The sequence below is a fragment of the Rhinoderma darwinii genome, chromosome 6, assembly GCF_050947455.1.
Source record: "Rhinoderma darwinii isolate aRhiDar2 chromosome 6, aRhiDar2.hap1, whole genome shotgun sequence".
NCBI classification, from domain to species: domain Eukaryota; kingdom Metazoa; phylum Chordata; class Amphibia; order Anura; family Rhinodermatidae; genus Rhinoderma; species Rhinoderma darwinii.
This window is the reverse complement of record NC_134692.1, coordinates 85,498,516-85,525,590: the sequence shown is the minus strand read 5'-3', so window position 1 is coordinate 85,525,590 and position 27,075 is coordinate 85,498,516. Positions and strand designations below refer to the sequence as shown.

General features: G+C 44.5%; 1 protein-coding gene across 4 annotated transcripts in view; it reads right to left on the bottom strand.

Annotated features, from left to right (window-relative positions):
- SLC29A4 (solute carrier family 29 member 4) overlaps window positions 1-27,075 on the bottom strand; it is a 474,130-nt gene that overhangs the window by 123,575 nt on the left and 323,480 nt on the right. For all 4 annotated transcript variants that reach the window (XM_075830001.1, XM_075830000.1, XM_075829999.1 and 1 more), the window contains 2 exons: window positions 23,962-24,085; window positions 13,632-13,819 (listed from right to left, as the gene is read on the bottom strand). In XM_075830001.1, coding sequence (XP_075686116.1) covers window positions 13,632-13,819; window positions 23,962-24,085 — 312 coding nt within the window. The remainder of the gene's footprint in view (window positions 1-13,631; window positions 13,820-23,961; window positions 24,086-27,075) is intronic.

Below are 27,075 nucleotides of genomic sequence, written 5' to 3'. Positions count from 1 at the left end.
TATGGTGCCCTAACCATAAATCAACCTCTTTGCTAATGATATTCTGCTTCCCTCATACAGCCCCCTATTACTCTATTCAACCTCAAATTGTTACTGACCCTAATTGCCTCAATCTTTAGTCTCACCATTACTTCTGATAAATCAATGGCCCTCAAAATGGCCCTAAACTTGCACTCCTGAAATCTGATTGGTCTCAACTTATCCCCATTACTTAGGTTCTAAAATGACCCCTTCCTGCTCTTATACTCCGCTAACTGCCACCCCACTATCGGATCCCTTTTGAGCGTACTAAATGTTTGTTTTTTTTTAAAAACTCACGATCCCCATGTTTTGGTGCATTAACGCCTTGACTTTCAAACATTGTGCAAATTTTTAGAGTATAGAATGTGTCTTTACCCCTTGGAATTTTTCCTATTTTGTTGTAATACAAAAACTTAAAATAAAATGTATTTTTTGGGGAATTGTACCATTTGATTTACACAACATGCCTACCACTTTAAAAAGTGCAAAATATTTTTTACTGTGACAGAGACAAGTAAGGCCCCATGCACGGGACCGTGCCCGTAATCCTTGTCCATAATTACGGACACGGCCGGCCGCGGACAGCCACCCGCATTTGTGGGCCATGCTCCCATATAAAGCAAAAAATAGGACATGTCCGTAATTACGAACTAAATCTACGGTCGTGTGCATGGGTCAAGACAAAGAAAGACTGAGAACTTTAAAGCGGTTATCCAGGCTGGGGCCTGTTTTTTTTTATTCTGATGACCTGATGACCTTTTTATTCTGATGACCAGTATATGATCAGTGGGGGTCCGACACTTGGACCCCACACCGATCAGCTGTTCCGTGCGCCTTCGGGCGCCAGAGTCGGTGCCGTAAGCAGAAGGCTCTTACCACTGTATAGCGGCCGTGATGCAGTACCGCAGCTCTGCTTCTATTCAAGTGAATAGTAGCAGAGCTGCAGTAACCCAGCACACCCACTATACAGTCGCCGGAGCCATCTGCTTCCAGCACCAACCCCTGCATAATTTCCAGCGCCTGGAGGCAGCAAGAAGAGCATATCAGTGCGGGGTCAGGGTGTCGGACCCCCACCGATCATATACTGACGACCTATCCAACGGATAGCTCATCAGCATAAAAGACAATCCCCAACTTAGACAACTCCTTTAATGTGCATAAATATGTACCCCCTAAAAGTTAATAATTTGTGGCACCATCTTTTGCTTCAATTATAGATGCAAGTCTCTTGGGGTATGTGTCTATTAGCTTAGCACATCTAGAGACTGGGAATTTTGCCACTTCTTCCAGATAAAACTGCTTTAACTCCTCAAAGTTAGATGGGTTGTGTTGGTGTATGAAGTCATACCTTGATTCTCAATTAGATTGATGTTAGGGATTTAAATAGGCCATACTAAGACATTTAAATGTTTCTCTTTAAACCACTCCAGTGTAGCTTTACCAGTATGTTTAGGGTCATTGTTCTGCTGGAAGGTGAACCTCTGTCCCAGTCTCAAATCTCTGGAAGACTGAAAAAGGTTTTCGTCAAGAACTGCGCTGTATTTCCTGCCACCCATCTTTCTTTTAATCCTGACTCAGTCCCTGCAGAAGAAAAGCCTCCCCACAGCATGATACAGCCACCACCATGCTTCACTGTGGGAATGGTGTTTTTGGGGTGATAGGAAGTGTTAGATAGCGTTTCCGATGATGGCCAAAAAGTTACAATTTTGTCTCATCACCAGAGAACCTGACACATGCTGTTTCGCGAGCGAACATGTTTTCTTATGTTTTCTTTAAGCAATGCATTTTTACTTGCCACTCTTCCATAAAGATCCAATATGTGGAGTGTAGGTAGGCTTATAGTGGTCCTATGGACAAATACTTAACTTTAAGCTGTGAATATTTGGTAATCCTTTAGTGTTATCGTCGATATCTTTGTTGAATCCCTGACTAATGCCCTCCTTCATACAGATATCAAGTGACAGACAGGGCCATATTTGCCAGTAGGCACTGGGGGTGCAGTACCTAAGGCGTCCAGCAGGGAGGGGTGGGTGCAGAATTGTGTCTTTTTGTTGTTGTTTTTCCAAATTGAACTGAACCAAGGGTCAGGTCACTCACAGGGCAGGGGGCGAGGGGCTTTCTATCCCCCTCCTCACAGCGCGAAATGCATGTCAGGAGGAGGAGATTTTTTGCAGCCCCATTGTAGATAGCACCCACCTTTCTGTAAATAGCGCCACCCCTCTTCCTGTACATAGCGCCACTGTAGCTCCCTGAAGGAGTGGAATCCCCCTGTGGCCAGGATTCCGCTCCTGAATGGAGTGCTTGATGTCTCTGTCCATTAATGAACAGTGGCATCAGGGGCAAGTGGAATCCACTGCGTTCCAGAAGAAATTTTGAGGCAGATTTTTCTGCCTGCATAAAACTTGTGAACATACCCTTATAATAGTTTTGCTTATTTAGTTATTAGTGTTACAAATTTATTTTTATGTGTGTGTTTTTTTACGGGTTTGGTCATTTGACTACGTCAGATTCGAGGACTACTTCAATGACTGCATTTTTATTTTCAATAAATTGGTTAACGAAGGTTGTGTGGGGTTTTTTATTTCAATAAAATATTTTTACTGTGTGTCTGTGTTTTTTTTAACGTCATTAGTACTGCCTTAGTAGTGGCGGCTGTCTGATAGACAGCGTCCATTACTAAGGCGGTTCTTAGTGTTAGCTGGTGAAGAGCCTATTATTACCCCAGTACCCACAACCACCGGGTGTGCCGGGAAGAGCCGGGTACAATCCAGTACCCGACCATCTAAAGTGATGGTCGGGCACTGGGGCGGGCGCAGGCTGGTACTATTAGACTAGGAACGCCCAAAGACAATGGGCCTTACCACCCTGGTAATGCTAGGCTGCGGCTGCTTTATTGTATCGGGCTAGTTATGAAAAGTGGGAGACCCTATGTCGTTATTGGTTTTTTAAAATAAATAATTGAAAAAAAAACAATATGGGGACCCCATGGACAGGAGGGAATGTTAACAGGGTAGCACTGAGCATTTCTTTTAGGGTCAGTTCACACGATGCGCAAACACTGCAGATTTTCCGCAACGGATCTCATTGCAGTGTAAAGAGGATGAGATTTGAAAAACACACGCTGCATAAAAAACACAACGAAAAACCGTTAATAAATTGACCTGTGGTGCATTTTTTTAATCCGCAAGCATGTCAATTTATGCTGTGGGATCGCTGGTTTTCTGTTGCAGGTTTTCCCCATTGAATTAATTGTGGAGGTCAAACCTGCAATAACTAGCACATGTTGCGATTTTTGCGGTGAAAAAGCTGCGTTACCGTGGGCGTCAGCACTAAAAGTGACTAGGGCAGCACCGACTCCAAATACGGCCCTGGTGATAGATCATGGGACACTTTGATTGCACACAGGGAGATCTTATTCAACTAATTATATAACTTCTATAGTTAAATCATTTGACAGACCTTATTTAGGGGTTTTATACATATTCACTCACAACTTTTAAATGTAATTTTTTTTAAACAAGGTATTTTTTTTCATATATACTAACAATTTGGACTGTTTTGTCAGGTCCATTAAATAAAATAAAATTTAAAATCCATTTTAATTCCAGTTTGTAATGTAACAAAACAGAAAAAAACACCAGGTGAATACTTTTGCAAGGCACTGTACATCCTCCAGTATTTTCAATGTAAACATCTCTCTTTTATTTGGGCTAACACTGGACTAAGGATAGCTAAATAGACCACGCATCTGCACAGATCCAACGGCAGAATTGGTGTTCTCCACTTATGGTCCCTACTCAGTGTGGGACACGTTCAGCCTTAGGTCACCTCACATGTCCTTTACATATATCTGGGCTTCCAGTTTCCTACGACGCCATACTTATTCCACCTATTTACATTGGTGGCAGACCCAGTGCTTCAATAGACTTCACTACTTGTTATCTACCACTGGCGTGACCACCATTTCAGGCTTTGCAGACCTCTCACAACATTCCTAACTCAGATATCTTTCCTTATTTTCAGCTTAAGCATTTGGTCTCCTCTTTTCTGCTGAATAAGGTAGAATAACATAAACTCACGTCGTATAGACCTATTTGAGTATCTCACACTCATTCGACATACGTAGTTGTCACGGTCTGTGGGTATGTGGACCCACTAGGCCGCACCGCCATAGCGGGGAGGCAGCTGGCCAAACAACAGAGCACCCCAGCAATACAAAGTCCCGCACTAGGGTACCTGAATAGTCCAGACAGTAGCCGAGGCTTTGGCACGGATGGAGGTGGGTGCAACAGGTTACGCCAGACGTGGCAAATGACAGCAGGTGCCACAGGTTGCGCCAGACGTTGCGGATCACACTGGACGTGGAAGATGACACTGGACATGTCAGATGACACTGGACGTGGCAGACGACAGCAGATGCAGTGAAAACACGACTCCAACACAACAGGCTCAGGAACAAGAATACAGCACGGGATACAGGAAACAGGGTAACAACAGGAGCAGGATAACACTAAGGGACCATTTTCAAGACTGACCTGGGATAAACTAACAACGCTCATGCAAGGATCAGAAGGGCAGGGCCCTTTTTATAGTCCAGGGAATCATGGGCAGTTTATGATGATGATTCCATTTGTGCGCACACTGGCCAGGCACGAGCGTGCGTGCGTGCGCGCACACCCTACGGGACACAGCGGACCGGAGCTGAAGTGAGCGCTGGCGCTCACAGATCCATGGCTGCGGCAACCGGGGGGTGAGTAAATCCGACGGTCCGCGGCCATGGACGCTACAGTCGTTTTCCTTTTGCATTTCTTTCTCAACAACCCTTGCTCACACACTCTCCAACCTTACATCATGCTATGGAAAAGTGATCAAGCACAAAATCGACACACTAGGATTACGTATGAACAGTACTTCCTAAATGGTCCATTAAAGGAGTTTTGTGGGACTGAAACTCTGATGGCCTATCCTGTTTGATCAGTAGGGGTCTGACCCCCAGGACCCATGGGACGATGTCTGCTCCATCACAAGGTTTCCGGCTTAACACAAGGTTGATTTTTGTCTCGTCACCTTACTATTCCTAGCTGTTTAACAAACTGTCACTAACTCCTGAACAAAAAGGAATATAATTGATGCATTCCTCGTTAATGAGAAACTCACGAGAACCTTACTAGACACACAAGATAAATTCTTAGGGGTCTGGTAACCCTGGATCGATTATCCCCATCCTGAAACTTCAATAGCCAATTCTACTTATTTATCATACCTGACTATTCATCTGTTTTTTCTGGTTCCAATCATAGGTTTGGGTACAGTACATTGTTATAGTGTTACAATTTTGCCAAATCAAGAATTTACAAGTAAAAAAACTTGTAATAACATCTTAAATGTTGGCCTTTTTTCTAAGGCCCCATGCACACGACAGTGCCCGTAATCGCGGTCCACGAATGCGGGCACGGCTGTCTACTGACGGTCGCCCGCATTTTCGGGCCGTGCTCCCATACAAAGTAAAACTTGGAAAGACAGACATGCTCCATAATTCCCGGCACAGTTCTACGGCAAGGACACTCATCCGTAGTGATACGGAAAGGTGTCTGCGGCCAGTAGAACTGAATGGGTCCGTAAAATTGCGGACCGTGTTGCGGTCTGCAGTTTTACGGTCGTGTGCATGGGGCCTAAGTCATTAATTTCTAAACTTGCCATCATACCTACAATACTTTTGTCTTTTTTGACACAAAAGTATTTAAACATATAGAAATATTGAGGCACTCACCGGACTTGCAACACGATTACTTTATTCAAAAGAGATCTCGGTCAGGATGTGGAATAGCCTACAGCCGTTTCACGTGCGTACACGCTTTCTCAAGGGCCTTGAGAAAGCGTGTACGCACGTGAAACGGCCGTAGGCTATTCCACATCCTGACCGAGATCTCTTTTGAATAAAGTAATCGTGTTGCAAGTCCGGTGAGTGCCTCGATATTTCTATATGTTTATATCAAGTTGGTTGTGCTATACCATTCGATGAGCAACTCCGGGGCAACTTGTCTGCAATAATCCATAAAGGAAAAAAGCCATCTGATATACTCCTATCTTTTCAATACCGGTTCAACAGTGCCAGCCTTTTCCTTCTTCCTACTTATACAAAAGTATTTAACATTGCAAGTAAAACACTAATAGGTTAAATGGTAAAATTGGATCAATGAAAACATATGTACCATATTATAAAACAAAATATTAAATAAATACATACAAACTTCCGGTGGGCGGCACATCCAGGATGGCCGCGTTTTAATCCAGCTCCTGCACCCAGCTGCAGAATTCAGTCTCCAGACCGCGCATCCCAGGTTTTTAGTGGCCGGAGACGACTGGATATCCCGGTGACAACATCACTCTGCCGCAGGAGCGCCATATTGACCGCCGAAGTCGGCCCAACAGGTGGGCGTGAGACCGCTCTGGGAGGTGGAGGAGCTGCCGCCCGCCACCTTGAGAGCTAGGCCACGAAATCTCAGGCCTCCTTCCCTGACATGCTAGAGGGGAAGTGAAGCATAAGACAGCCAGAGATTGAGCCGTGAGAGGTGGGAATCCCTTGGCAGCAAGGCTCCACTCAGTAAACAAGGAGGATATGCAGTACATACCCGCAGACGTCAGCTCACAGACCCCCATCAGGACCGACCGGACTGCATGCTGCCTGCAGACAGTGAGAGACACCTCACTTGTAACGGACACTGACACGCTGCCTGGATACAGCTAAGTACTCAGCACTGCTACCGTTTGCCTCATTGCCTGTCAGCATGTGGATGTGATTTGCTCTTGCAGAAGTTACCATGTCTGTGTAGTTTAAGGCACTTGGAGCTCTTGCAAAGAAACAAACAAGAAATTTTTTTTTTTTTTTAAATTGTTCCCTGCGTGTGAGCTGGAAATCTTTAGTAACAACTAGCCGACTACTACACACACAGCACAGTCGTCTAGTGGCGGATTTATGAATTGCATCACATCCATGTAACCTGGAACATTTTGACATTAGAATGCGCTATACTTTTATGTGGGGACTGACATTCCTTCATTGCTTATATTGAGAGTACTCTTATATACACTGGAAACTGTGATACCTCTGGTAAGAACTGCCGATCGTTACGCTCCCTTTTGCAACCCAGATATTGGGTAATCCGCCCTCCTCCGTTATATTCCCTAACTGGATGCTCACAAATACAGGATGCCTATTTCTCAAATGAGGCGATAGAAGTGTGTGGATGGGGACTGTGCTCTCTTGATGTAATCTATTTTGTATTTCCAACTTCACCTCTCCCTTGCAACTGAAACGGTCCGTTGGGACCTTGCTATGGACAAATGTCTTACTACAACACCGTCTGGTAGACAGCTGCGGGCTGATCAACGATCGGGAACGGAAGTCACCACGCCACTAAAAATGAATAAACAAAAGCTGCAGGCCAAACACGACAAGGCCACTTCCAAAACATCCAATACAAAGAGTAAGATTCCACCTGAGGAAGTATCCAACACGACGGATCTTTTTTCAGGAGATGACGTCACACCTCCAAACTTATCTCCTAGTTCTAGTCCTTCGGGACCTTCTAACAGGGACGATCTTCAAGCAGCATTGGTGGCTGACAAGGTATCGCAACTATTGATCCCATTGTTTGACAAACGTCTCAAAGTGCTCCATACCTCAATAAATTCTGCGCTATCTCAAATTACTAACAATGCGCAGAGGATAGTGGAATTGGAAACTCGGGTACAAGGGACGGAACAAATTATTGCCCATCTTGAAACCTCTCTACAACGCATCCAAACACTGGAGGCGGCACTCCATGACAAGGTGGAGGACTTGGAAAACCGACATCGCCGAAACAATCTGCGCTTCGTTGGCAACCCAGAGAGTGTAGGAGGGGAACATCTTCTGGACTATCTGACCAAAGAACTACCAGCTGCTCTGAAACTGGAGACATTGAGTGACCCGCTGACAATTGAGAGAACGCATCGCATTGGCCCTCCGGATGCCAACAGGGGCAATGGCAATAGCAGACCGCGTCAGGTTATCGCAAAATATCTGAATTGGTCGGTGAAAGAGAGAATACTGAAGGCATTTCAACAGCAAAGGGAGTTGCAGATTCAGGGTAACCGAATCTTAAAGAGTCAGAAGTGTTAGGATTCTGAGTACACATGACGTCCAGGCTGGATTTCATGTGTATTCATTTACAGGACACTGTAGTAATGTTAGGGCTTGTGTATGAGGCTGCACATAGCGATATATCTATATCGCTAGTGCAGTGTAAATGAATGGAGAGGAGTGCATGATGCTGATTGGTCAGCGTCATACACTCCTCTGTACAACGCCCACTTGGTCGAAAGTAAAAGTACGCCCACTTGGGCATTAAGAAAGCTCATTAGCATAAACTTAAATCGCTCCTAACTTTGTGAAAAAAGATCGTTTTTTGTAAATAAAAAGCATTACTGTCACCTACATTATAGCGCCCATCTCCTTATGTAGGAGACAGGGCACTTATAATGTGGTGACAGAGTCTCTTTAATGTTCCAAGATTTTTCTGCCGCAGTATCGCAAAAAAAAAGGACTTTTGTGCCCATCTGTAAAATGCTAGCGGAGAACAACATGAAATTTCAACTACTACATCCGACCAAGGTGAGAATAAAAGATGGAACAAGATCACTGATATTCGAGGATCAGTTGGCTGCCAGGCGACATCATCACATGGAAGAAGGCGGAGATTGAAAATCCACACTTAGGGGAGAGACAGTCCCCACTTTACCATAGTCCTTTCAACTTGTTAAATTGCTGATGTACTATGTACTTCAATTGTTGGTTTGTTTTTTGCTTGTTGTTTGGAGCCAGCCATGCTCTCTTTTCTTAACCTTGCTTATATTTCAGATGCCATATGCTTTACACCAGAACACTCGTATGCCACTTGGGGTTCAGCTGTTCCGGCGGCTCGCTGGGACCGAATGGGACAGCACCATAATGAATGACTTTACAGTGATACCCTGATTGACACCGCACAGATGAGTACATACGCAGATACATACCACACTCCCTCGGGCATAACATTTTATTTATGGAACGTAGCGGGACTTAACACTCCCATAAAACGGAAAAAGGTTCTTACACATATTAAACGCTCATCCCCTGATATTATTTTCCTCCAAGAAACACACTGGAGACAAGACCACTCGGGTACATTAAAGGCCCCCTGGCTGGAGACAGGTTATACAGCTTCCCATAGCTCTTCCTCTAGGGGGATAGCCATACTAATACGGAAAGGTCTGACCCATGTGGTGGAAAACACTATCACTGACCCTCAGGGTCGGTACCTTATACTCCGGGTTCAAATAGATAACATATCCTACCTCTTGGTTAACCTGTATGCACCAAATCAGGATCAACACGTTTTCTACACTGATATGATGCAGATCTTGCTACAACATAACACACAAAACATGATTATTGGGGGAGATTTTAATGGGGTACAGGACACTCAGCTGGATAGCAATACTCGAGGATCACAACTGAGCTCTACTGCTGCCTCCCTGGCCCACTTTAAGGAACAATTGGGATTATGTGATCCCTGGAGGATCACAAACTTAGACTCGCGGGAATACACATGCCATTCTGTGGCGCATGACACGTTTTCTCGTATCGATTATTTCCTAATATCCACCTCGCTTTTTACACGCCATCTCGCGTCCTGTTTTAACCCAATCACAATTTTGGACCATGCACCTATACATATGACACTCCAGATAGTCACCCCACGACCGAAAACTGCATCTTGGAGATTCCCAGCATACCTGGTCAATTCAGAGGACTTTAAATCCTATTTGAGGATACAATGGAATAATTACATGGATGATAACATAGAACACCTGGGAGACGCACCCTTGCTTTGGGCAATGGCAAAAGTCGTAATGTGAGGTCACATAATGAGCTATATGACACATAGGAAGAAGGTACAGCGTGACCAATTCAACACACTACATACATCTCTACTGTCGGCTCAATTGAAATATGCTCAGGACCCGGACACCCGGGCTCAGCAAATATACTTAAGAGCTAAACACCTTCTAGACACTTTTGTACAAACTAATGCACAATGGCAGGTAAAACACACACAGAACAGATTCTATAGATGGGGAAACAAGGCAGGTTCCTTACTAGCCAATATGCCAAAGGAAAAAAAACCTTACAAACCAATCCTGACACTACGTGATCCTCTCACGGAGTGCTTGACCTCGGACCCGGACAAAACAGCGCACATATTCCATGATTATTTTGAAGATTTGTTCCGTGCTGCCCCTGCGGACCCCGTAACAATCAAATCTTTCCTCGATACTTTACAAATGCCCACTTTAACAGAGGAACAGCAAAATATGCTAGACTCTGTTATAGAAGAGGAGGAAGTCCGTGACGTGGTCGGGGACTCTATGAATGGTAAAACACCAGGACCAGATGGCTTCTCAGCTGAATTTTATAAAATGCTGTCTCCAGAAATAATTCCGACCTTAACAAACCTTTATAATTCCGCTTACACACAGTCGGCTTTATCAGATTATTTCACGGACTCCAGGACTATTCTCTTACCAAAACCCAACAAAGATCCGGTAAACCCTCAGTCATACAGACCCATATCATTGCTAAACGCTGATTATAAATTTTTGTCTAAAATCCTAGCCAATAGATTACAGCTTATCCTACTACATATACTCAGTCCGGCACAAACAGGCTTCACTCAGGGAAGGCAATGCATAAAAAATGTCAGCGCGGCAGTGGCGGCCAAGATGATGGCTTGGAGCCCACAGAGTCCGGTAACTATGCTTATGAGTTTAGACGCAGAAAAGGCGTTTGATAAAATGGCGTGGCCTTTCCTGACCGAAGCCCTAATGAAGCGCAAATTCGGTGCTACTTTTCTGAACTACATAGCGCTACTACAAAGGACCACAATTACGGTTAATGGACATAATAAACCTCATTTAGATATATTCCGGGGGGCACGTCAGGGATGTCCACTCTCACCCCTACTTTTCAATTTTTTCAATAGATCCTTTGTTGAGACATTTACAAACCTCCCCAGCATTTCAGGGCATAAAAACAGACGGGGCTGAAATCAAAATTGTAGCATTTGCGGATGACATACTGTTGATGATCTTCGACCCAAAACAAGCCCTACCTCAGATAATGGGGGACCTGACTACTTTTGGACGCCTTTCGGGTTATACGCTCAACATGGATAAAACTGAGACACTTTTGCTTAAGGGACCGTCAAAACCTTTGTGGTCTTCTGCATACCCTTTTCGATGGCAACCTAACTCGCTGAAATACTTGGGGGTACAGATAACAAAAAATCCATCGGATCTATATAGACTTAATATCCGCCCATATATACAAAATTTGGAGGTTACACTGAAGATTTGGGGATCCTTGGCCCTTTCATACCTGGGGAGAGCATACTTACTAAAAATGACAGAATTGCCCAGACTTTTATATTTATTTCATACACTCCCTATTTATCTTACTCCTGGGGATGAAAAACACATCAATTTCTTATATCGTACTTTTATCTGGGGGGGGGGGGGGGAGAGACAGAGGATAGCGGACAAATTGTTACAACAACCCAAACTCAATGGTGGGATAGCTTTCCCTAACATCCGAGTATATAACTTAGCATCTTTACTTCGGGTAATAAGGGATTGGATGAATAATACATCACACTTTTCAGATACAGGATTGGAGCAAAAGCTTCTCCCGGACTGTGCACTACCCACCATGCTTCATTTACAGCATCATATGCTGTCGGAAGAAATGAAAGATAACCCTCTCTTGCTATCTACATGGAAGGGGTGGAATAAAATCAGACACATATTGGGAGTTTCTCCGCTGATCTCCCCTTATTTGACCTTAGTCAAGAATCCTGGCTTTCAGGATGGTAGGTCCCATGCGATATTTGGTAACTGGTTCAGGGCAGGTATCAAGAACGTACATTGTCTGTTTCATGTTACGGAAAAAAGGATGTACACGAGAACAGAACAGAACTTCTACAAAAATATCCGGATGTACCGTTACCTCACTTCATGTATTTTCAGGCGAGAAGTTATATTAACACTGTGCTACATAAACTGACTGATAGGGATTGGAACCCCGCTGTACATGCAAAATTCAACAAACTCCTGAGTATTAGGGGAGCGATATCTCGAAACTATCAAGCTCTACACACACTTATAGATTATGCAGAAACTGAAGTTTCCCTCTCCAAATGGGTATTAGATGACTCCACTCTAATCTATGGGAATATACTGTTAGCATTAGAGCAAGCCTATAAATATTTACCATCTGCCAGGTATTTGGAGATGAGAATAAAGATATGTCACAGAGCATACCTTACTCCCTCAAGGGGTTATCTGATGGGTATATATACTAACTTGAATTGCTTTAAATGTGGCAAGGCTGACGCAAATCTATATCACTGCCTGTGGAAATGCCCGGTGATACAACAATTTTGGGATAGAATAAGAACTTTTACTTTAACTCACCGGACTAACTTCGTTCCTAATGATGCCTTGTGGGCTATTTTTGGATATCTGGACAAAGGATGTTATAACTATACATGGGGAGCAGGTAAATAATTGCATATGATAGCGGCAGCGGGTGTAAAATCTATTTTGCACACTTGGTTGCAAAAACGAGCGCCGCCGTTCCAATTGTTTTTGGATAAATTCACATTCATTTTTGTTCAGGATGGACTGGACGGAAACCTCAATACGTAAGACGGCGCTCATAGAATCTTTTTTTGACACTTGGGGTACTTTTATCTCTGTTCTTCCACAACGAGTTAGGGAGGCTATCAAAACCAATTTCCAGAGCACTGTGTGGTACCAGGAAAGGGTATTGATGGGATCACCACCGATGTCATAATAACAATATATGTGAAACCAGGACCTACGTGTTTGGAACCTGTTAGGCAGGACCGCAGGTTTCCCATTAATACACTCTGGAACATTTATGCCCGTGCCTACCACAAGGGAATAGGGAATACAATATCTGCTGGGTGGCTGTGTTTTGGGGAACGTGGGGAGCATGGCTGGTTCTAAGTTCCACATAGGAAGTTTTGTTTGCACTTGAGCAAAGTGCTGATTTATTTTTGATTTGCTGTTATTTTATTTCTTATGATTTACTGTACTGATAGGGGCATTGTTCCTTACCTAGCTACTGACATGGCGGACAACCATATATTTCTGATTTTTATGCACAGGATTAGATACATCTTCTGCTATAATATCAATCGTTGTTATTATCACAATGCCCTTGTCGCTTTGATGTATTCTGTTTCATTGCAAAAGAATTGTTTATGGTGAAAATCACAATAAAAACATTTGTTAAAAAAAAAAAAATACATACAGTATTACATTTTATATAAAAATATAAATAGTAAAAAATACACTATTGAAATCTCATTTGTTGATATGAACAATACAACTTTTTTTTTGTACACCATAGACATGATATACAGTGTCATTTATACTTTATACCTGCCTCTAAGTAATAAAAAAAAAAAGGACAACAAATTTCTGATATTACTAAAACTCACCTTGCCAACAAAGTCTGAAAGGTTAAATATAGCCATGATGAGGATAGGAAGCCACTCTCCCATTGTGCAGTTCCTGATTTCTGACTCCAATCCAGGAAAAAGGCACAGTGTAATAAAGTATGTCACAGAGATAGAGAGCATGTAAGCCCAAATCACTCGCAATACCAGATAACGATGGAACATCATATCTACAATAAAGGTGTACTCAAATATTATTCATATTTTTTGTACAAAACCAAATCGTTCGTACTTATTTAATATAATTATTTACACTAAAATATGAATAGGATTTAGCCTCTGTTCCAGCTATATCTAGCACGAATTCTGGACCGAATACGGCACCACCCCTCCTAGACTAATGTACTTTACATAGGACACCTTGAGGTATATCACCTTACCTCTCATTATTGTGAAACAAAGAGGATGCCTCCAGCTCACCTTGTATGTGGACTTGTATTTTGAAGTCCCTGCGCACGGGTCCTCGTGTCGGCACACGATTAGCTGAGTATGAATGGAAGAAAAAGGTTGGATCCAGCGCTGTTATAAGTTAAAAAGAAACTATTTCCAAGTTTTAATTGTATCCATTGTTAAAACAGGATCGAGGGAAAAATGATGAAGGTGTCCTGGAATGCAGAGAGTATTCAATGAGGTAGGTAGCCTACGCGTTTCGAACGCTGGCTGCGTCCTTATTCATGGCCTTTGTTGGCCATGAATAAGGACGCAGCCAGCGTTCGAAACGCGTAGGCTACCTACCTCATTGAATACTCTCTGCATTCCAGGACACCTTCATCATTTTTCCCTCGATCCTGTTTTAACAATGGATACAATTAAAACTTGGAAATAGTTTCTTTTTAACTTATAACAGCGCTGGATCCAACCTTTTTCTTCCATTCATTCTCATTATTGTGCCTTACAACTACCTATTTCTATATATATATTTTTTTTTTCTTGTTTACACTGTAAAGTAAAAAAATATGAATAGTACTTAAAGGGAATCTGCCTCAGAGACAGATTTAATATGGGATTTTAAAATTGATGGCCTATTCTTGGGATAGGCCATCAATATCATATCGGTGGGAGCCTGACTCTCGGCACTTCTGCCGACTAGTTGTTTGAAGGGGCCGCAATGGTCGTACGAGCGCTGTGGTCCCTTCAAACAGCTGATCTGCGGGGGAGCCGGGAGTCGAACCCCTACCAATATGATTTGATGTACCAGGGGTACTCAACTATTTTTAATGAAGGTCCATTTACCTGTGTCATGTGAAGGTCCGAGCTGAACACCAACAGTAAAGTTATATTTAAACGAGTCGGATTTGCCATAAGCAATTCTGACCTGTGGATCTTCGGCAGGAATACGAGCCTTATCTGTCACAATGTTCATTATAGCTGGTGCCACACAGTTCCCCCTGTAGATAGTGACACACATTGTGCCTTTTGTAGATAGTTGCCACACAGTGCCCTCTGTAGACAATGCCACATAATGCCCTTGTAGATAGAGCCCTATAGTTCCCCCTGTAGATAGTGCCACACCCTCCACTGTAGATAGTGCCACACAGTCCACCTTGTAGGTGGTAGCACACAGTCCCCTTGTAGATAGTGCCCCCTTAAAAAAAACAAAAAAAAACTAGCACCGTTCCTGCGACGAAGGGAGCTGCCCAGTTTCGTTAGACCTGCAGCCTATAAGACATGGGTCCCGCGGGATCCCGCAGTGATGCCATCTCACCGGCCTGAGCAGGGATGCTGTCCCAACGTCTTATAGATTGCAGGCCTAATGTGGACTGTAGCCTAGTGAATGGCAGAGTCTCCTGAGGACGCAGAAACAATAGAATTGGGCAGTCGCCCAGGGATCTTCCCGACGACGCTGCTGGTCCGGATACAGGTTCTGCCTGTTGAGAAACCCTGGCTTATACTAAGAAAAGGCCATCAATTTTAAAATTCCTAGACACCTCTTTAAACAGCCGTTATTAAAAAGACCAGCAATCCAACCAACTAATCCCCATTCACACACACAAAGAAGCGCTGGCTATATGCAAATGCCACGGCCCTCTCAGTGATACTGACAGATATTAGTGAAGACATTGATTGTTCAGAACATAAAAAGGTGTCCATGTTTCGTGCAACACAATTATATAGTACACAAAATGTGTAAGAATAACATGCATTTAGACTAAATCTCACACAAATAGCTAAACCTGACAATTTAGGTTAAAGGCCAATATAGCCCCCTCAAAGACCAAGCTATTTTGTGAGTTGGGCCCCCTTTTGCGGCTGTGGTGGAGCCCATCATTGGCTATACAATATACGGTTCTAGAGAAACTGCTTTTATGTTAAGTAAACTTGCATGATTGCTGATTTTTTGTAAATAACTTATGCCCTAAGTTAGTTAAATTGCAGTGTCAGCATTTAGTTTGATGTAACGAACGCCATGTTTTTCTTTGTTTTTTTCTTTTCATGGCCGACAGAAGTTACTCCCAACTCTACCATAAAAATGCACGCTCAGCTTGCCTCTGCGTGCATGTTTATTTAAATACAGAGAGGAAAATAAACCACTGTCAGAAATCTTTAGTAGCTTATCCCCAACAGGAAGAAAGGATCCTCCTTTCCTGTGACATCTACTGTCAGGGGAGAGTTTGGAGACCTCTAAACACATTAAATATTCAGTCCGTTTTTCCTTTGAAATCGGCGGGCGTTATCTAACATGTATGGCCAGCTTTTGTAAGAACAACAATTAGTCTCCAGGGCTCAGCACATGTCAGAGAAGCACTGTTCCCATTATATAATTAGGCATGGATGGGAAATTGCCCTGAGGGGTATATGGGTCTACACAAAAGACTAAATGATCACCAATAAAGAATGTGTAAAACAACCTCAGATATTGAGCATATAAAACATGTTTTTATTGAATCACATGTTAAAAACTACACAAACGACACAAGAATATAAAAAGAATGTCTGAAAAGAAAGGTCCACAGAAAAACAATTATAATGGGCTACTGGTAATAACATCTATAACATAACATTGTAGATAGTCTGTATAGGAGGGTGATAGAGGAGAATGTAATGACAGAACTGTACAGGAAAGGTATAAACAGAGGTATAACCACAGTGGCAAAGTGTAAAACAACAAAAGGCAGATTTAAATGCAGAGGAACAATGAAGTGACAAATCAGTACAGGCCGGACACGGCAGAATGTCCTGGGGGGAGGCCACCATGATCAGGGATGTAGGCAGGGAAGGCGTTAAGGGAGTTAGGAGGGGTGGTTAGGAGGTAGTGGGAGGCAGAGGTTAGTGGTGGCGAGGCTAAGATATTTAAGGGTTGCAGAGAGTAAGGAGGCCACCATTAAACTAAGCAGTACAGGAAATCTTGTCCTGTACTGCTTCAAAGATGGATGCCCTACTTACTCAGCTCCATGCGGCCGTGGCAGAACGAGGCATGGCTTGGCTGGCGGAGGGGCTGGGGCTATCCGGCCCGCTGTCGGCGGCTTCGAGCTCTGTGGTGAGCGGTCGAGGCGAGGAGCGGGTGGAGCCCTCTGCTCCGGCAGCGGGAGCAGAGGATGTGTCGGTGGTTGGATCCGGGGTTCAGGCGGTGACGTCATCTCCTCCTTAGCGGTGGTCCCGTCGCACAAGGCCTCCGTTAAGATTGAGCCCAGACGTCATGCCGCGAGCCAGCCACCGGGTAAGTTGACGACTGGGAGGTTGGTGGACAGGATGGACGTCTGAATGAATCCTTCGCTCCGGCTGGTGGGGACACAGCACCTACGCAGCCCGGCGAGTTGATGTCTCCTACTTTTTCATTGCCTGCTATATTTCGGTCCCCGGGGGTGGGTGTTCACTTGCGCCTACAGAGTTGCCGGGGTGTAGTGGGGGTAGTTCTGGGAGTGCGGTTGGTGAGGGGGGGAGATTTGTGAATTGTTGGGATGTGTGCGTGAGCTTTTGGCGTGATGCGGGGGCGTTGGGTTTCCCGTCTCGGGTTTCAGTGTGGGTGGCGCCATCGGTGGGGCCTGCAGTGGTGGATAGTACGCCAGGTGGGGCTGTTTTTTTTTTTTAAGGAATCGGGTGTGGCAGTGTCTGTGCAGACGGAAAAGGATGGGATGGTGGATGAGGTGAGGTAGGATGATAAGGCGAAGGGCGAGGTGTATGTATGTTTTGAGGGCCCGTTGGGGGTGCATCTGAAGCCTGAAGCAAGGGAAAAAATATGGAGGGACGAATATGTTGAAATTTTTTCATTATTGCCTTTGGAGAAGTTCAATTTAGATAAAGGGAAATGGCTGGAAAGCAAAAAGGAGAAGGAAGAAAAACTTCGCTATCGCTTGATTCCTCAAACTTTTGTCAATTGGTTGCAAGCATTTGCGATTTTAGCGAGCGTAATAGGGCAGAAGACGCCTGAACATTGTTCTGGCCTCTTCTGTTATATGGATGCTATCGGGGAAGCTCATCGAGTTTACGGCGGGCAGACGTGGCTGCGCTATGATGAGCAGTTCCGACAGCGGAAAGCCGTGCGACCTGACATTAAATGGGATAACAAGGATATTGTTTTGTGGTTGCGGGTCAAAGCTCCGGTGCGCTTTGGCCAGTCCTTTCCTGGGGGTGGGGCCGGATAAGCCAGCCCCTCATGGCCTTCTGGGGGGGGATCAGGTGGGGCAGGAGGAAAATCCGGGTTCTGCTGGCAGTTTAATGAGGGCTAGTGTAAGTTCAGACCGGGTTGTAAGTTTAAAAATAGCGGTTTCTCCTGCGGCGGGATCTCTCACGGGGCCGTTAAATGTTTTAGAAAGGGTAAAGGACGGGGGGCAGGGGGCGCTAGTCAAGGGCCTGACACTGGTGAAATCGGAATAAATGGAGCCCTTTCTAAATAGATTCCCCGATAGATCAGGGGCAGTTTTGTTATTGAATGGTTTTCGGGTTGGTTTCCGTATCCCTGCCCCCACGCATATGGTGCCGTTTTCCTTGCGTAATTTGTGTTCGACGTTGCAGTATCCGGGGGTGGTTGGGGATAAGTTGTGAAAGGAGGTGGAATTGGGGCGTATGGCAGGTCCGTTTGAGTATTGCCCATTGCCGGATTTAGTGGTGTCACTGCTAGGGGTAGTGCCCAAGAAGGAGCCGAATAAGTTTCGGCTCATACATCACTTGTCTTATCCGAGGGGGCGATCGGTTAATGATGGGATTTCTCCGGAACTTTGCTCGGTGGTTTATACATCGTTTGATGTGGCGGTTGAGTGGGTGCGCCGTTATGGGGCGGGGGCTTTAATGGCAAAAACAGGTATCGAGTCGGCGTTTCGCCTCCTCCCGGTGCATCCTGATAGCATACGGCTGTTAGGATGTTATTGGGACGGGGCTTATTTTGTGGATCGCTGCCTCCCTATGGGGTGTTCGATTTCCTGTGCCTATTTTGAGGCTTTTAGTTCCTTCCTGAAGTGGGTGGTCTGTGATGTGGCGGGGGTCTCATCGGTGATACATTACCTAGATTATTTCCTGTGTGTTGGTCCGGCCGGTTCTGCGGTTTGTTCTATTTTGTTGAGCACGATGGAGTGGGTGGCAAGGAGGTTCGGTGTACCTTTGGCCCTGGACAAAACGGAGGGGCCTAGCTCCTGTCTGGTCTTTTTGGGAATCACCATTGATTCCGGGAGGATGGAGTGTCGGCTTCCGGAGGATAAACTGGAGGCTTTGCGGGCGGAGGTGGATCGGGCTAGGCATTTGCGGAAGATCTCTTTGCGCGCTTTGCAGTCCTTGTTGGGAAAGCTCAATTTTGATTGTAGGATCATGCCCATAGATCAGATTTTTAGTAGGCGGCTGTCGGAAGCGACAGCCGGGGTGTCGGCCCGCATCATTTTATTCGTATGAATAAAGAGCTTAGGGCGGATTTGGCAGTTTGGTTTGAGTTTTTACATTGTTATAATGGGAAGTCCTTTATCATGTCCCTGGGGGTTGACAGCGTTGATTGGGAGTTGTTTACAGATGCGGCGTGGGGCGTGGGTTTTGGGGCTCACTGCAAGGGACAGTGGTGCGCTGCTCGATTGCCGGAGAAGTGGGTGGAGTTGTGTTTGATGAAGAACCTTGCTTTCCTTGAACTCTTTCCCATCGTGGTGGCCGTGGAAATATGGAGGGAGAGGTTTCGGGAGAGCAAGGTCCGTTTCTATTGTGACAATTTGGGGGTGGTGGGGGCTATCAATAATGTGTCAGCTTCGTCCCCCCCGGTCGTCTGGCTTTTGAGACACCTAGTTTTACGTTGCCTGTCTTTGAATGCATGGATTGTGGTGGTTCATGTGCCGGGTGTCCAGAATAACATCGCAGATTCTCTTTCTCGATTCCAGTGGGAATGTTTCCGGATGATGGCTCCGGACGCAGATGCGGAAGGGATCTCTTGCCCGGAGTGGCTGTGGGGGCTGGATTACGAGCCACAGGAGGATTGATTCAGGCCTCGCTTGCTCCGGGGACTTGGGCTGCTTATGATTCTGCGTGGCGGGAGTGGAAAAGTTGGCTGGCAGCTCTGGATGGGGTAAGGACAGATGACGATCGGGTGGTGGCGTTGCTGGTTTTTATGGGACAGGTCTCTATTGCGGGCTGGTCGGTGTCCAAGGTTAGTCGTTTTATGGTAGCCCTGGCTTTTGGTTTTAAGCTCCGGGGGTTCAGGGATATTACAAAAAGTTTTTGGGTTGGCCAGGCCCTGAAGGGTTATAGGAAGGGGAGACTGTTACCGGATCGTCGTCTCCCAGTGTCTTTTGTGTTGTTGGAACAGTTGTGGGGGGTGTTGGGTGAGGTTTGTTTTTCTAGTTTTGCGGTGACTCTATATATATTGGCCTTCTCGTGGGCGTTTTTGGGGCCCTGAGGGTGGGGGAGCTGGTGGCGCCCAGCACTAGGAGGGCTGGCGGGTTGAGGGTGGAGATGTGTTATTGGCGGACAGGAGTGTGGAATTCTGGATTCGGCGTTCTAAGATGGATCAGGGTGGTCGGGGTAAGAGAGTGGTGTTGGGGGTCGCCAGGGGGGCTAAGATGTGCCTGGTCACATGCTTTGCGGAGTACAGAGAGGTTTGGCCGGTGATGAGTGGGCAGTTGTTGTGTCACGTGGACGGGTGCTTTCTGTCCCGCTACCAGTTTACTTGGGTTTTTCATAGGTGCCTGCGGCAGTTGGGATTGGAGGTGTCTTTGTTTTCCCTCCATTCATTTCATATTGGGGCGGCGACAGAGGCGGTGTCATGGGGGTTGGGGGCGGATGTGGTGAAGCGGATAGGTCGATGGGATTTCCGCCGTTTCCAGTTATACGTGCGCCCGCAGTTTTTATGATAATTTTGTGTGTGAAGTTTTTAATTCCTCCCTCCCTCTCTCCTCTTTCCTCTTCTCTAACATCTGTGTCTAGCTTTGGTTTTAATCTGTTTGGTTTTTATTGTCCTAGGTCTCCCTTGCCGATTAATGTGGATTGTCAGGCATTCGTACGTTCATTGGGGGGGCGGAGCGGGCCGATGTTCGTCCAGACAGGCGGCAGTTGGGTTTTCGGCGGGAGGAGGTATTGGTCAGGCGGCTGGGGAGTAGAGGTATGGTGTGGAGTCGGGTGTTGTCTGATGTACACAGGTTTGCACAGATGGATAGAGCCCCGGATGTCTTGGTTTTGAACGTGGGGGGTAATGATTTGGGTAGTCGCCCGTTCCGGGAATTGATTAGGGACATTAAGTACGATTTACTTAGGTTGTGGTCCAGTTTCCCGGGGGTTAAAGTGGTATGGTCGGAGATTGTCCCACGTAAGGCTTGGCGGCATGCCAGGTCGGTGGCGCGATTAACCCCTTAATGACCAGCCTATTTTAGACCTTAATGACCAAGCTATTTTTTACGTTTTTGAATCGTCGCATTCCAAGAGCTATAGCTCTTTTATTTTTGCGTCGACATTACTGTATAAGGTCTTGTTTTTTGCGGGACAAATTGTATTTTTTAATGGCACCATTTTGGGGGACATATTATTTATTGATTAACTTTTATTAACTTTTTTTGGGGGGGGAATAGAAAAAAATCAGAAATTTCGCCACACTTTTTAGCGTCCTAAATCTACGCCGTTTACCGTGTAGTATAAATGACAAAATAAGTTTATTCAGCGGGTTGTTACGATTGCAACGATACCAAATTTGTATAGATTTGGTATGTTTTACTACTTTTACACAGTAAAAATGCTTTTTTTTCAAAATTATTTGTTTTTGTGTCTCCATATTTGAAGAGCCGTAACGTTTTTATTTTTTCGCCGATGCAGTTGTATGAGGGCCTTTTTTTTGCGGGAAGACTTGTAGTTTTTATTGGTACCATTTTGGAGTAGATGCGACTTTTTGATCACTTTTTAATCACATTTCAGGATTCATAGAAAACAGCAATTTTTCCATCGTTTTTTATTTAATTTTTTACGACCTTCACCGTGCGGGTTAAGTAATGTAATAGAGTTATAGTCTGGGTCGTTACGGATGCGGCGATACCAAATATGTGTAACTTTTTAACTGTATTCTGTTTTTTTAATAGTAAAGCAGTTTGTAAGTGGAAAAAGTGGGTTTTTCATTTTTTTTCACATTTTTTTTAATTAACTTTATGAAACTTTTTTTTTTACTTTTTTACTAGTCCCACTAGGGGACTTTAATATGTGATTCCCCGATCGCTATTATAATACACTGCAATACTTTTGTATTGCAGTGTATTATGCCTGTCCGTTTAAAACGGACATGCATCTGCTAGGTCATGCCTGCGGCATTATCTAGCAGGCATTCATTACTGGCAGACCTGGGGGCCTTTATTAGACCCCCGGCTGCCATGGGAGACACAGACACTCGGCGATCGTATCGCCGGGTGTCGGTGGGAGAGAGAGGGAGCTCCCTCCCTCTCTCCAAAGCCACTCAGATGCGGTGCTCGCTATTGAGCATCGCATCTGAGGGGTTAAACGGGTGAGATCGATACTGATATCGATCTCACCCGGCAGAGCAGGGATGCCCCCAGCCCTCCGCTGCCTCTGGCAGCTGAGAGCAGGGAGATTTGACAGCTCCCTGCTCTGTTTACTTATTCCGATGCTGCGACGTATAAAGTCTATGGCATCGGAATAAGGCCCGTTAGTAACCGACGTAAAAATACTATGGGCCGGTCACTAACGGGTTAAATAAGGCCCGGGTGAAGGTCAATCGGGCGGTTTCGGGTTTTGTGGTGAGGAACGGGGGCATCTTTGTGCATCATTACGACTTCGAGGACGGCCTGGGTAATTATCGGCTAGGTGATGGTGTGCACCTGACGGCCGTGGGGATTGATATGTGGACTCTGCGTTTACAGGAAGGGATCGAATGGGCCCTCTTGTTGGGTGGGGGCTCGCATACTTAAAGGTGTCTAAGTATTTTCGTGTGGCGGATTGGGGGTCCTTAGAGTTGGTGGTAAATTACTGTGGGGGGGGATTCATCGGGGGTATGGTCCCTCCCTAATTTATTATGGTTGGTAGTCTGGTCAATTTGGGCTCCTGCTGGGTGGTGTCCCGGGGAGTGGTTGCGGGTTAGGTCAGCTAACTGCAGGTATGACGGTGCCCCTGAGCCTGTAGGGTGACGGCTGGGAGTAAAATACGATGCATTTGGGCTGTTTATGTTGACAGACTTTTGTAGCTCCAAGGACTCCCCTTCCATTGTTATTCTTATTTGTAAATTGTTGTCCATTATGTTTGCCGCAAACAAATCTTTGTGGCAAAACGTGATGTGTGGGAGTGAGCTTTTGGTATATCCTGATTTGTCAACTTATTGTTCCTCTGCATTTGAATCTGCCTTTTGGTTTCTTTACACTTTGCCAATGTGCTTATACTTGTTTATACCTTTCCTGGACAGCTCTGTCCTTATACTCTCCTCTAGCACCCTCCTATGCAGACCATCTACAATGTATTATGTTATGATATAGGTGTTATTACCAGCAGCCCACTGCAATTGTATTTCTGTTCGGTCCTTCCTTTTCTGACATTCTTATGTCATTTGTATAGTTTTTAACATGTGGCTCAATAAAAACATGTTTTAAATGTTTAATATCTGTGGTCGTTTTACATATTCGTTATTGGTGACCATAATATAACTAGCTGACTTCACTTATTTCTGCAATGTAAAATTTTACACCACATGGACCATCAATGAAAAATGGAAAATAAACATTGCATTAATTCAGTTATCTGATTTCTGTAGTCCAGATGGCACAGTTCTAGTAGGGAGCAGAAGATGAACCCTGATAATCAGTGACTCAACCCTTTTTCATTATGTTTTAGAACGTTAGAGTCAAATAAGCCATACTGGAAGAAATTGTGAGATGAAAACATATTTACATTTTTGCAATAAAACAATAATGGTTCTTACCTCTGAAGTTTGGCCAACTGATTTTAACTTTGTGCTCAGGAATATCAAACCTGATGTAAGTTCCTCTTGTTGTTAAATCTGATTGCAGGTCCATGTTGTTTTCTGCTGCAGCACTTCTATTCTCCTTAAAAATATACCGGAAAGTAATGTAAGCACTAGTTCAATGGTATTTCAATATGTTGTACCAGCAGCTCTGCTCTATAGGCACATGGATATTAAATGGTGTTACCCCTCTGGCAGTGGTTCCTATGATGACCAGGGCACTTTTGGGCAATTCCTACTGAGTAAATAAAAATGTAAAAAATTAATGGGGTATTCCCACCATGGACATTTAGAGCATATCCACAGGATATGCCCTAAATGTCTGATAGATGCGGGTCCTACCTCTAGGACCAGCACCTATGTCTATAAGGGGGCTCTCTTACCCCCGTCCTACCTTCTGCTACCAGGAAACAGTGTGGCACAGTAAGCTAGGCTGTTTCAAGAACTTGGGAGCTACGTAAACAGCGTACTACACTGTTTAAGTAAATCCTATTCACTTCTATCAAAGTTTGGGAAACCGCGTAGCAGAATGCGCTAGGCTGTTTGTGGAACACTCGGCCGCCTCTTAAGTCAGTGGATGGAGCCCAGTGGCAGCAGCAGAATGTGTCCCTGTTCTAGAGAAAGGGGCAGGTCTCAGAAGTGGGACCTGCATCTATAGAAACATTTATAGCATACCCTGTGGATATGTCATACATGTCCAAGATGAAATATCCCTTAAGGGGGAATACGTACTCTCTGATAAATAATTACAATGGTAAAGTCTATTATTACTAGAGTTTCTTTTTAACCTCTTGGAGAGACAGAGTCAATTTTGGCCTTGTGCACACAGCCTACTTTTTCAAAATTGAAATGTGTCACTTTATTCAGTTATAACTTTGGAATGCTTTTACTTATCCAAGCGATTCTGAGATTGCTTTTTCGTGACACATTGAACTTTATGTTTGTAGTAACATTTTGTCGATTCATTCAATGTTTATTTGCAGTTTTCAAAATTTTTATGTATTTGCTTGTAAGACAGATAGTAAATACAAAATAGTTACTAGTTTAAAATTTACCACATGTCTACTTTATTTATATTTATTGCCCAGATTCTGCAGTTTTTCTAAATATCCCACATGTGGCCCTGGTGTGCTACTGGACTCAAACACAGGCCTCAGAAATGAAGGTGCATCTAGTGGATTTTGGCCCACCTTTAATTAGAATATATTTTAGGCACCATGCCAGGCCTGAAGAGGTCTTTTTGATGCCAAAACATAGAAAACACCACAAAAAAGAAACCATTTTGAATAATACACCCCCAAAGGAATTCATGTAGTGGTATAATGAGCATTTTGATGCCACAGATATTTTGCTGAATCTGTTGTGATTGGGCCGTCAAAATGAAAATCCAATATACAATGAAGTTTTAGCTCAGATTTCTTCATTTTCATAAGGAATAAAGGAGAAAAAGCACTGCAACATTTGTAAAGGCACACTGCAAAGTTCAGAAAGGAAAGAGTGCAATTTGGCTTTTGGAGCTCAAATTTTAATGGAATAGTTTTGGGGTGCAATGTCACATTTGCAAAGCCCCTGATGAACAAAAACAGTGAAAACACCCCACAGGTAACTCTACTTGGGAAAATACACCACTCAAGCCGCTGCTATCAAAAGTTAATTGCCGTTATCCCCTCTCCTAAACTCCTCCTCCGACTGTAAATAACGGTCTGCAAACATTTTGCGCCTTTTATCGTAATAATCTGGTGTCCCGTTGTACACACACAAAAGAAGAGGACATCAATGCACAAGCTCGGGATTTTGTGTGCTTGGGGTAGGCGTGGAGGTGTCAATCAAAAGGAAGTAGGCGGGGTAAACTCGGAAAGACTTGAGGAATGAAGATATGACTCTTTTCAAATGAAGATTTGACTCTTTTCAAACGAAGATATGACGCTTTTTTGCTCATTAGCATATGGTGTGGGAACACTAAAAAACTGAATACTAAAGCTACAGAGCCGACTAAGAAGACAATTATAGGTTATATAGAAATGATTTTTCACCCACTACCACCGGGTATTGCTGGTTTAATAGGTGAAATGCTGGTGACAGGTTCCCTTTAAGCATTTGGCCTTTAGAGCACAGGTTTTGCTGTATTGGTGTTCGGACACCATGCCACATTTGCATAGCCCCTGAAGTACCAGTACAGTGGAAACCCCTAAAAAGTTACTCTATTTTGTAAACTACACCCCCAGGGAATTCATCTAGGGGTGTATTGAGTATTTTGAACCCCCAGGTGTTTCATAGATTTTATTAGTATTAGGCAGTGAAAATGAAAAAATTTACTTTTTCCAAACATATGTAGTTTTAGCTCCCAACTTTTCATTTTTACAAGGGATGATAAGAGGAAAACACCACACAATTTGTTACTCAATTTCTCCCGAGTAGGGCAATACCCTATATGTGGCCTTAAACTGCTGTTTGGGCACATGGCATGGCTCAGAAGGGAAGGCTTTTAAAGCGCAGATTTTGCTGGATTGGTGTTCGGCGCCATGTCGCATTTGAAAAGTCCCGGAGGTACCAGAGTAATATGGAAACCCACGAGAAGTAACCTCATTTTGGAAACGACACCCCTCGAGGCATTTGTCATTTGCCAGGACATATGGCGGGTGTAAAGTATCCGCCAGACACAGCTTCTGTGTCGGCACTCGTGGTTAGTCAGTCTGCACCTGCTCCTAAGTCTGATAGAGTGACTCCTTCTTCTACCACTCAGGCTGGGAGGCTGAGGAGTGGGAGAGCCTATCACAGCCTGGCCAGACGGAGCTAGCTCCCGCCCTCTGTCTATTTATACCTTCATTTCCTGCTTCTCCTTTGCCTGTGATTCTGCTTGTTTCCTGGCTCTGCTGATGCTTGTACTATTTATCCTCTGCTTCATATTGACCCTGGCTTTACTGACTACTCTCTTGCTCTGCATTTGGTACCTCGTACACTCCTGGTTTGACTCGGCTCGTTCACTACTCTTGTAGCTCACGGTGTCGCCGTGGGCATCTGCCCCTTTTCCCTTAGCTTCTTTGTACCCTTGTCTGTCTGTCTGTCGTGCAC